At 37.3% G+C, this 12,367-nt stretch overlaps 1 protein-coding gene across 2 annotated transcripts in view; it reads left to right on the top strand.

Moving 5' to 3' along the window:
• The window catches only part of FNIP1 (folliculin interacting protein 1), a 132,633-nt gene that overhangs the window by 47,375 nt on the left and 72,891 nt on the right, over positions 1 to 12,367 (top strand). For both annotated transcript variants that reach the window (XM_030869715.2, XM_030869713.2), the window contains exon 2: positions 6,887 to 7,013. In XM_030869715.2, coding sequence (XP_030725575.1) covers positions 6,887 to 7,013 — 127 coding nt within the window. The remainder of the gene's footprint in view (positions 1 to 6,886; positions 7,014 to 12,367) is intronic.

Genomic DNA, 12,367 nt, shown 5'->3' with positions numbered 1-12,367 from the left:
ACATTAGCCTTGCATAGAGTGCTGTGTCCTAACTTGTTTGGAATCTTAGTCCAACACTCCTCTCTGGTTACTTTTAGATGCTTTGTCTGATTTCTTCCATTCAGTTTGGAAATACGTATCTTTAAGTATATACCTTTTCCCTTTAGATAGATAGATAGATGCATACATACAAACAATTTTATATATATATATGTTTTATACCTATATATCTTTTTCCTTTAAGAAACAGCCTTTTGTAGCCCCACCTCTTCTTTAGTTATCTGGGGTGACCATAGATCTTGGTTGCCCAAGATAATCTCAGGTTTCTCTTGTGTGTTTAGGGCTGTCTTTTACTTTCAAAATTCTGCAGTTTGTTTTTTTTAAAATCATTATTATAACCTCATTTTTTAAAAAAAAATAAATATTTTTTTGGCTTATTTGGCTTATTTGACTTATTTGGCTGCACTGGGTCTTAGTTGCAGCATGAGGGATCTTTAGTTGTGGTATGTGGGATCTTTAGTTGCGGTATGCAGGATCTAGTTCCCTGACCATGGATCAGACCCAGGCCCCCTGCATTGGGAGTGTGGAGTCTTAACCACTGGATCACCAGGGAAGTCCCCAAACTCTGCAGTTTAGATGATCATTTGTATGGTCACATTATTTCTCTCCCCCTTTTAAAGGGAAACCGTTGTGAATAGTATATATAATACTTACCATCTTACTTTCTTAGCTCTTTTCTCTTCATCAATTGCTACTGCTGTGTAACTACCCCCACCACAACTCTCCACTGAAATGGTTCTTGCAAGAGTACGAAAGACCACCAAATTGCTAAATCCCATGGATGCTTGTAGTCTTTATAAAAATTTTGGCTTTTTGCAGCCTTTGGCAGTGCGCATTATTCCTTTTTCATCTTCGTCTTCCTTGACTTTTGAAATAATATTTTACCATTGGTTTTCTCTTTTCTATTTTGTGGTCTGTCTTTACTGATCTTCCGTGACTTCTCTACTCTCTGTCCTTAAAATATTGCTATGTCTTAAAATTCTGGTTTATTGATCCTTTCCTTTCTTTGACCTTTTCTTTTTTTTAAATTTATTTTATTGAAGTATAATTGATTTACAATGTTGCATTAGTTGTTTCTGGTGTACAGCGAAGTGATTCAGTGTCTACACACACATGCACACACTTTTTCATATTCTTTTCCATTAGGATTTATTACAGGATATTGAATGTAGTTCCCTGTGCTGTATAGTAGGGTCTTGTTGTTTATCCATATCTTTTCTCTTTTTGATTAATGTGTTCTTCCTGAATAATTTCACTACCAACTATGTGTGAATAACTCCTGTATCTAGAACTCTAGTTTAAGCCTTTCTCCTGAACTCCAGAGCATTTTTTCATCAAAATATCAGAGGTGTTTCTGCAGCTGTCTCACAGGCCCCTTGAACTCAATCTATAAACACTCTTATCCCAAACTTGCTTTCCCTCCTGTATTCTCTGCCTCTCTCTTTTCATCAAATCTGAAACCTAAGAGTCAGGCATCCTCTTCCCTCATTCCCCATATCCAGTCCCCAAGTCCTTTCTCTGTCTCCTAAATAACATCTAGCTCTGTCCCTTTCTATCTTCAGTGCTATTTTTTGGTTCAGGTTAGAACATTATTCTTACCTCCAGGCCTCCTTCTCTAGTCATTTCTCTAAGTTTCTGTCAATGTGATTTTCTAAAAGGCACAAAATGATCTTGTTACCTATTATTTCACACTCTGTTTACTCATTGCCTGAATGGTGAAGTCCTTACATGTTTGTGTGAAATGGTTCTGAGTGTTGATCTGGCACCAGCCTGCCTTTGTAGCTTTTGTTGCTTCACTGCACACTCCAGAGCTAGGGTCACTAAGAATTACAGCCTATGATGTTTTCTTCTTGCAGGAAAGAGAATACCCTTCTTCCCAACTTGAAGCTGAGAGGCTTTAAGTACTTAATCGATAGTACAGAGTAATGGTTATGGTTGTGGACTCCAAAGACACACTGCCTGGAATCTAAACCCAGCTTTGCCGTTTACCATGTATTTGGCTGTGTTATTTTGGGCAGGTTACCTAATCTCTCTATGCCTTAGTTTTCTCGCGCATAAAATAGGAGTAAAGTTGTGACGATGAATCAGTGGTGTGAAGGGTAAATGAATTAACATACGTTATGCCCTTAGAACAGTAGCTGGTATACAATAATGTATAACTGTTAGCTATTATTTATTATTCATTTTGTATCATTTATTATTGTTCTTCAGTGAGTCCATACCTGACCTCCCTATGCAGACCTCTTTGTCTACATTATAAGTTTGCTCAGTCGTAGACTGTACCACAGTGATGAAATTATTTATATGTCTTCCTATTAGACTGTGAACGTTTTCACAGTCATGTTTTTCTTTTCATACTTAATGAATGCTTTTAAGTCAGTGAATGAATGCACAGAAATATTCCCAGTGCCTGGCATTGTGCTTTGAGCATGGTAAATGTTCAATATCTCTGTTTTAGTGAGATCTCTGTAATGTGAATCCATGGTTTTGATGTCTATAATGTAAATACACTATATATATACCATATATATAGTGTTTTCTCCCACAATCCTCTCCTTTTAAAAAATTGAGGTACAATTTACTTAAAAAGCACACTTTAAAAAAAATTCATTCATTCATTCATTCATTTTTGGCTGTGTTGGGTCTTTGGTGCTGTGCGCAGGCTTTCTCTAGTTGTGGCAAGCGGGGACTACTCTTTGTTGTGGTGCGCAGGCTTCTCATTGCGGTGGCTTCTCTTGTTGCGGAGCACAGGTTCTAGGTGCGCAGGCTTCAGTAGTTGTGGCACGTGGGCTCAGTTGTTGTGGCTTGCGGACTCTAGAGCACAGGCTTAGTTGCTCTGCAGCATGTGGGATCTTCCCGGGCCAGGGCTTGAACCCATGCCCCTTGCATTGGCAGGCAGATTCTTAACCACTGTGCCACCAGGGAAGCCCCAAAAGCACGTATTTTTAAGTGTATAATTTGATTAATTTTGAAAAATGTATACATTTGTTTAACTACAACCCTAGTAGATATATAGAACATTTCAGTCACTCCAGAAAGTTCCTTCATATACTTTTCTAGTCCTTTCCCTTCACACCCTGCCCCTGCCCAAGCACTGCTTTGGTTTCTATCACCATAGATTAGTTTTACCTGGTCTAGAACTACATATAAATGGAATTACCAATATGTATGCTTTTGTGTCGGGATTTTTTTCAACATTCTTCCAGAATTCACCTATGTTATGACTAGTAGTTCATTCCTTGTTATTTCTGCATAGTATTTCAATGTAGAATGTATCATAGCTTGTTTATCCATTCTCCCATTGATGGTCATTTGGGTGTTCCCAGTTTTTTGCTATTAGGAATAAAGCTGCAAGAAACTTTTTTTTTTTTTTTTTTTTGCGGTATGTGGGCCTCTCACTGTTGTGGCCTCTCCTGTTGTGGAGCACAGGCTCCGGACGCGCAGGCTCAGCAGCCCTGGCCCACGGGCCCAGCCGCTCTGCGGCATGTGGGATCCTCCCAGACCGGGACACGAACCCGTGTCCCCTGCATTGGCAGGCGGACTCTCAACCACTGCGCCACCAGGGAAGCCCTGCACGAAACACTTTTATGGAAGTCTTTGAACATACATTTTCATTTCTACTGGATATGTATCTATGAAAAGAATTGCTGGGTCATAGCTGCCAAATAATTTTCTAAAATGGTTGTACCCTTTTATACTCCTACCAACAGTGTATACGATTCCACATGCTTCATATTCTTACCAACAACTAATGTTATTAGTCTTTTGTGGAAGGGTTTTAATTTGCATTTATCTGATGATTAATACTGTTAGCATCTTCTCCATGTGCTTTGTTCCTTCACCATTCATATATCTCCTTATGTGAAATGCCCAAGCCTTTCACCCATTTTAAAATTGGGTGAATGGTTTGTCTTATTGCTTTGTAGGAGTTCTTTGTGTAGGCTGTTTACAAGTCCTTCGTCATTTATATACATTGCAAATATTTTCTTCCAGTTTATGGCTTGCCTTTTTAAAAAATTTTGCCTTTTGATATGCAAGTTTTAAATTTTAATGAAGTCCAATTTATCAATTTTTCTTTTATGCTTAATAACTTTTGTGTCTTTTTAAAGAACTCTTTATACTCCATGATTGTATAGATACTCTGTTTCTTTCTAGAAGCTTTATAATTTAAGCTTTTACATATAATCTTGTTTTGAGTTAACAGAGAATACTTTACAAATGCTTAGATAAGTTCAGGAGCAAAGCATTCTAACTTTTTTATTATTGTTGAGATAAATTTCACATACTGTATAATTCACCTGTGTATAGTATACAGTTCAGTGGTTTTTTAGTATAGTCACGGAGTTACGCAGCCATAACTGCTATCTAATTCCAGAACATTTCATCACCCCACATGCTTATGAAGTAAGTCAGACAGAGAAGGACAAATATTGTATGATATCACTTATATGTGTAAATAAAACATACTAGTGAATGTAACAAAAAGAAACAGACTCACAGATACAGAGAACAAACTAGTGCTTACCAGTGGGGAAAGGGGAGAATTTCCAAGAAATCTTAGGTTTCCTAGTCAACATATTTTCTTTTGCCACAAAGACTGCTCTCTTTTTACTCTCTACTGTCCCCACATTTTACAACTTATCCTTTGTTTTCCTTCACCTACTTTACAAAGAATATAGGACTCTTAGACATGAGTCCCCTCATCCTTACGTTCATATCTGTAAATCTTTCTGTATCCATGTCCATGTTTGCTTCCTTTTTATCCTAGCAAAGGGGTTATCATTTCTTCCGAGGTTAACCCTTTCATCTGTACTCTGTATCCTGTCCTCATCCGCTTCCTTAGACGCCTTACTTTGTCAATCACCATCTCCCTTCCGCTTCACATTCTTTGTCATCAATATGTAAACATGTTCAGATGTGTCCTTTTTAATAACAAAATAGCTGTCACTCTACTTCATGATTCCTTTTCTTTTTCTCTTTCCTTGACATTTGTCTTAAACTCACTGTTTACTCTCATTTAGTCCTCAATTTTCTGCAGTTTGACCCCAGGACTCTGTCCTTACAACTGTCCTTGCCATGGTCACCAATGACTTCTTTGTTTCTAAAGCTAGTGGATGCTTTTTAGTAACAACTGTGGTATTTCTTCTTCCTCTCTAAAGTGCTCCTCTTTCTTGGTTTCTTTGAGGCCAGCTTCCTGATTTTAATTCCAAAACAGTCTGTCCTTTTATAGTTTCCTTTGCATAACATCAAGCACAGTTTAGTAAAAGCTGTGCAGGGGGATGCAAATCATTGTGGTCTAAGGATGAATCTCTGGTTTAGCTTGAATGTCTAGGATAAGTCTTTCATCAATTCATAGACATTTGCTAAGGATTAAATACAGGAAAACTAAAATTGTATTTGCTGTCAAGATTTGGGATGAAGATGTGTTATGTTGCCAGTTATGGATTTTTAAACATGCATCAATAGGGTTAGGGTTAAGGTTCTCTTAAGGAAATGAAGGAACGCAATCAAAAGCTGTGACTGATGAATTGTGAGGAATTGACCATTCAGCCTAACAACAGACAGCTCCTGGAACGACAGTTCTCTTCTTTCTTGGCAACTGTCCTACATGTTCTAGTGCCTTCAGTTCACCAGATTCTTATCTCCATCATACAATTCATTGTTTTCTTTCTTTCCCTCTCCTCCTCATCTCACTTACTCCATTAGTCTTTTTAATTGTGAAATATAATGTACACAAAACAAATGCAGTGGACTTTCTTTTTTTTTCCTTTGGGTACTGTATCTGTGTAAACATTATCAAGTCAAAAAATAGAACATTATCACTGCCCCAGTCCTCCTGGTATAACCCCCACCACCCTCACCTAACTCCCAGATATAGCAACTCTCCAAACTTTTGAAGCCATCATTTCCTTTGTTTTGCTTATAGTTTTAAAAACTAAATATTCATCCCTTGACAAAACTTTACCTGATTTAAATCTTCCTATAAATGGCAAAATACAGTAACTGTGTTTATGGGTGTCATTGTGTGTCATTGTCTAATTTCTTTTGTTTACAGTCCATTTATGTTTTTGCCTGTAGCTGAAGTTCATTCATTATGTTTGTTGTGTGGTGTTTCATAGTATGAATATTTACTCATTTGGTTGGTAAGTATATGAATAGTGTCCAGTTTTCAGCTATTATGAACAGTGCTGCTATGAACATTCTTGTATAATGGCATACTTTTCTGGAATGGAATTGCTGGGTCAACTTCATTTTTACTAGATTTGTCTAATTAGTGTACATATTTAAAAAACTATTCTCTAAAGAGATTATGCCATTTTCACTCACACCAACTATATATGAGGATTTCTACCCCATTTTGTTGTTCATCACTTTTTTACTTGTTTTTGTTTTATAAGGAATTAGCTACTGTTATTTAAACTGAAAGCTGTTTCTGTTTTTTCATTTTGATATTAAAGTAACAAAAGTATTTAAAAATCTGGGTTAGCCTTATGCCATCTGAGTCCATGCCAGGAAGTTAATATGTATTTTCATTATATTAAATGTACTGACATATTTTTATTGTTAGCTATTTTTAGATTCATGTGGGATGACTATATTTTATATACACTGAGTGATACTTGCCACAGATTTTATTCTTTCTTTTTAATCTAAAATGTCATAGCTGTGTAAATTTTCAGTCCTAAACTAAATGGTAAAACTAAATGGTGGTATTTTATGTAAAGTTCTTCTGTGTTATCTTGAGCAGTAGTACAACTTTGGGTTTCATTATATAGATTTTATTTCTGGGAGTTTATGTGGAATATTTATTAAAGTAATTCTAATGAATCTTTATTTTTCTTTAAAGTTGGCCTTTGCCAGAGTTTGATCCAAGCCAAATTCGACTAATTGTATATCAAGACTGTGAAAGACGAGGGAGAAATGTCTTGTTTGACTCCAGTGTTAAGAGAAAAAATGAGGACATATCAGTATCGGTGAGCATCATTATTGATTTGGTTCAAATTTAATGTCAGATATTCTAATTCAAGATGGAATGAGTAAGATTTCAGTTATGGTACTTTTATTTGTCAGTACAAAACATTTTTACCATGTTATTAAAATTTAGAACACTGGTTTTGAGAATTTTTAAAGGAAAAAACATTTGCCTTATTTGCATTGGTCTAGTACCAGAGAAAATTTTAGTTTGACATGTATTTACTTATATACTTGTATTATGAGATATGGCTAAAGCTACAGGGATTGTTAAAGTGGATCTGGTACAAACCTCTCACCTTATGACTGTGGAAAGTGTGACCTGGAGAGGTGAAATTATTTGTCTGAAGGTACAAAGCAAGTTAAATCTGTAGCCCTTAGTTCATCATATTTTCCCATACTATACAGCAGTAGTAAGAACATCTATTCTGTTGACTTTCAACATCATATTTTGAAATATTTTATGACTAGTTTAGCAGTAACAAATGGCCTTTCACTTGGTCATCCAAGAAAACCCAAGTGATTGTTGTTGTTTTACTGCTGCTACTTCTATTAAACTTTCAGATGTAAAGACTGTCCATCGCCTGGATCTATAATCTGGAAATGGAAGCCTGGAATTGTATTTTCTCTCCTTCCCTAAACTGACAATTTTCACTAACATTTCAGTAAACTAGAATTGACTTTTAATAGACAAAAAGTTATTTTTTTAATAGGCAAACTTTATTTATCGAGACTTGGGAGTTTGTACTTGAGATTTTGTGTTCTTAGAAAAATTTGATACATTGGACGTGGTCTGTTGTCTTATAATAGCATCCTCATCATCTACTTAGGTGGCATATAATAAGTACTTGCCTAATTTTTGAGTTATTTTGATTGTCAGGTTTTATGATGTTCTTCTGATTAGTAACACATTTCTTAATTTTCTGGAGATTGTGCTTTGTTTAGATTTCTTAGCCATTCTCTGGACACTTTTTTCAATCTGACAAGAAAAAAAACATTGCAAACTTTTCTTAAAGTATTGTTTGGTTGTACAAATGACTAAGTATCTACAGAGCACTAGGCTCTTGGAGATTTAGCAGTCTCTACCCTCTTGGTGCCTGCAATTAGACATTCTTAGGGAGGTGAACATTGAACAAACAAACAAATAAATAAATAATTCCAAATTGTGATTGGGTACTGTGAAAGAAACACACAGAATTCTTATGAGATTCCACAGGAAGGAACCCATTTTTTAAATTTGTTTTGTTTTGTTTTGTTTTGCGGTACGCGGGCCTCTCACTGTTGTGGCCTCTCCTGTTGCGGAGCACAGGCTCTGGACGCACAGGCTCAGGGGCCATGGCTCACAGGCCTAACTGCTCCGCGGCATGTGGGATCTTCCCGGACCGGGGCACGAACCCGTGTCCCCTGCATCGGCAGGCGAACTCTCAACCACTGCACCACCAGGGAAGCCCAGGAACCCATTTTTTATCAGTTTGGTTGTAGGGGTATTAGGAAGGTCTCACTGAGGTAGTGACATTCAACCTGAGATCTCAAGAAATTGAAGGCATGGTGTAGGGGATGGGTATTCCTTTAAGCAGGACCAGCAAATGCAGTCTACAGGGTGACTTAGGAGCTTAGTGAATTGCAGGATCTAAAAGAAGGCCAGTTTGGCTGGAATGATAGTAAAGTAGTATGTGAAGTAACTAGAGATGAAACTGGAGAGAGATGGAACAGGAGCCAGAATATTCAGGGCCTCATAGATCTCTGGGTTAGAAGTGTAGATTATATTCTAAATGTAGTGGGAAGCCATTGAAGGGATCTGGTTTATGTTTCAAAAAATCACTTGGGTAGAGAGTCCAGAAATAAACTCACACATACGTGGTCAGTTAATTTACAACAAAGGAGCCAAGGAATATGCAATGGGATAGGACAGTCTCTTCAATAAATGGTGTTGGGAAAACTGGACAGCCACATGCAAAAGAATGAAACTAGACCGCTTCTTAACACGATACACAAAAACTAGCTCAAAATGGATTAAAGACTTGAACATAAGACTTGAAACCATAAAGCTCCTAGACTAAAACATAGGCAGTAAACTACTTGACACTGGTCTTTGCAATGATTTTCTTGGATGTGAGACCAGAAGCAAAGGCAACAAAATAAAAAATTAACAAGTGAGACTACATCAAACTAAAATAGTTCTGCACAGCAAGGGAAACCATCAACAAAATGAAAAGGCAACCTACCAAGTTGAGAAAATATTTGTAAATCATGTATTGGGTGAGGGGTTAATATCTGAAATATATGAAGAACTCATACAACTCAATAGCAAAAAAACAAACAATCTAATTGAAAAGTGGGCAGAAGATCTGAATGGACAGTTTCCAAAGAAGACATACAGTTGGCCAACAGGTACATGAAGAGGTGCTCAGCATCACTAATCATCAGGGAAATGCAAATCAGAACTGCAACTGTGTATCACCTTACAGTTGTTAGGATGGCTATTACCAAAAAGACAAGAAATGACGAATGTTGGTAAGGGTGTGGAGAAAAGAGAACCCTTGGGCAGTATCTGTGGGAATGTAATTGATGTAGCCACAATGGAGTACAGTATGGAGAATCCTCAAAAAATTGAAAATAGAATTGCCATATGATCCAGCAGCTCCATTACTGAGTCTGAAGAAATAAAAACACTAACTTGAAAAGATCTATGCACTCCAGTGTTCACTGCAGCATTATTTATAATAGCCAAGACATGGATGCAACCTAAGTGCCCATTGATGAATGAATGGATAAAGAAAAAAATACATATAATTCAGCCGTAAAAAAGAAGGGAACCTTCCTGATTTTGACAACATGGATAGACCTTGAGGGCATTATGCTAAGTGAACTGAGTCAGACACAGAAAGACAAATACTGTATGATCTCACTTATACGTGGAATCTAAAAAAAACTGAACTCGTAGATACAGAGAACAGATAGGTGGTTGCCAGAGGCAGGTGTAGGGAGTGGGGAAAATGGGTGAAAGGGGTAAAAAGTATAGGTTTCCAGTTATAAAATAAATAAGTTATGGGAATGTAATGTACATATGGTCACTATAATTAATAATACTGTATTGTATATTTGAAAGTTGCTAAAAGAGATCTTTTTTTCTTTTATTTATTTATTTATTTTTTTGCGTTATGCGGGCCTCTCACTGTTGTGGCCTCTCCTGTTGCGGAGCATAGGCTCCGGACGCACAGGCTCAGCGGCCATGGCTCACGGGCCCAGCAGCTCCGTGGCATGTGGGATCTTCCTGGACCAGGGCATGAACCCGTGTCCCCTGCATCGGCAGGCGGACTCTCAACCACTGCGCCACCAGGGAAGCCCAAAAGAGTAGATCTTAAAAGATCTCATAACAAGGAAAAAATTTTTTTGTAACTATGCATAGTGATGGATGTTAAGTAGACATTATGGAGATCATTTCATAATATATATTACAAATACTGCATCATTATGTCATACATCTGAAATGAATATAATGCTGTTGTCACTTATATGTCAATTTTTAAAAAATAGTGAAAAAATCGGGCTTCCCTGGTGGCGCAGTGGTTGAGAGTCCGCCTGCCGATGCAGGGGACACGGGTTCGTGCCCCGGTCCGGGAAGATCCCACATGCCGCGGAGCGGCTGGGCCCGTGAGCCATGGCCGCTGAGCCTGCGCGTCCGGAGCCTGTGCTCCGCAACGGGAGTGGCCACAACAGTGAGAGGCCCACATACCGCAAAAAAAAAAAAAAAAAAAAAAAAAGTGAAAAAATCACCTTGTTACTTAGGGAATGGTTGGATGTGGGGGGATGAGGGAGAAGGAAGCGTTTGGTGAATTCAGCGTTTTGGTTTGAATAGCTGAGTGGTGAGATGCCTAAGAGTCATAGAATTGTAGATGGTCAAGCAGACAGTTGAAATCTAAGGCTAGCTGCAAATGTGATAGGCATGTTTTTTTTGTGTTTAGACTGCTAATAGCTCAGCAGAACTTGTCTAAGACTGACAGGTTGACAATCAATACTCTTGATGATTTCTTTAGCAAATATTTATTGAAGTTTTTTTGTGTGCTTGATGATGTTCCATTGAATTGCAGCATATAACTTCTTTACTATTTCTCTTGATGCTATTCATTGTGTTTCTTTAGCATTCTTCCCTTTTGTCTTAAACAGCCTTGTGAGTGTCGTGTCATGCTGTTTCTTGAACCCTTTCTGCCCACGTTTTCTGAAATGATGCTTCATTAGTCTCATTAGTCTTCTCTCCATCTGATATCTCCTTCTTCTCTCTGTTAGCTTTTTTTCTTTGCCTGCAAATCTTCACAAAGTCTCTTTACCCAACACCAACAAAATAATTATCCTTTTACTTTCTCCTTTATTTATATGCCCTTCTGTCTTTTTCTGTCTCTGTCTTTTTTGATCCTTCTCAGTCTTCCTTCTCAGTGTTTGTTGGTGTCTCTTAGCCTCTCTGACTCACTCTCTCTCTGGCTCTCCTCAGTGTCTCAGCTCAATCTCTCCTTTGTATCTCTTAGTCTCCTCTCTGTGTCTCTTAGTCTCTCAGTAGTAATCTGTCTACCAGCTCTAAGCTCATACCATCCACTCATTTCTCAGTCTTCTGAAATTTTCCTGTAAGCCTGCTTCTTCTTTTTCAAACTTTCCTCTAGACTCATCAGTGACTAGAAATCAAACAGCCTTGAATATTTCCAGTCTCAGTTGTTTTATATATCCTCATGTTTCGTGCTATCTCCCTAGATGAAGATTTATCTTCTTTCAAGGTTTATTGTATCACAACTTTATGAATCCTTTCTGATTCCTCTTTTCTGCTACATAAGAATTCTCATAGTCCTTTGTTTATAGTCTTTCACAGACTTCTATATCGGAGCTATATTTGTATGTTTATTTGTTATTAAATTGCAAAAAAAAGTAAAAAATTTGTCTGTTATTCACCTTTGTTTCCTGAACGGCACACTGCCTCACACATGGTAAATACCCAGGACATATTTTGATCAGCTTTAATTAAAAGTTAGGAAGTTTATTATCAAAATCCTGTAAATACTTTAATGAAGATTTTATATGTTCCTTTTGAACGCTACAGAACACATGTTTTTTCCCCAAATTGTGAGCTGTTGGAATCATTAAGTGATTTTTTTCATCTACTTTACTGTACTTATACCTTTGGAACATCAAATCATGTCAGTTCTATATAGGCAAAGAGGGACTGTGTGATGTAAATGATCATTTTAAACTTACTACACAATATTTTGGGTCTATACATAATGATGAGATAGTTTAGGCATTAGCAGTTTCCTGAATATTGTCTTACAATGCTGAAATAAAATTATATTAATCAGTGTATAGCTTTCTC

Source organism: Globicephala melas, chromosome 3 (assembly GCF_963455315.2).
Source record: "Globicephala melas chromosome 3, mGloMel1.2, whole genome shotgun sequence".
NCBI lineage: Eukaryota > Metazoa > Chordata > Mammalia > Artiodactyla > Delphinidae > Globicephala > Globicephala melas.
The sequence above is the reverse complement of the archived record's forward strand: the minus strand, read 5'-3'. Positions and strand labels throughout refer to the sequence as shown.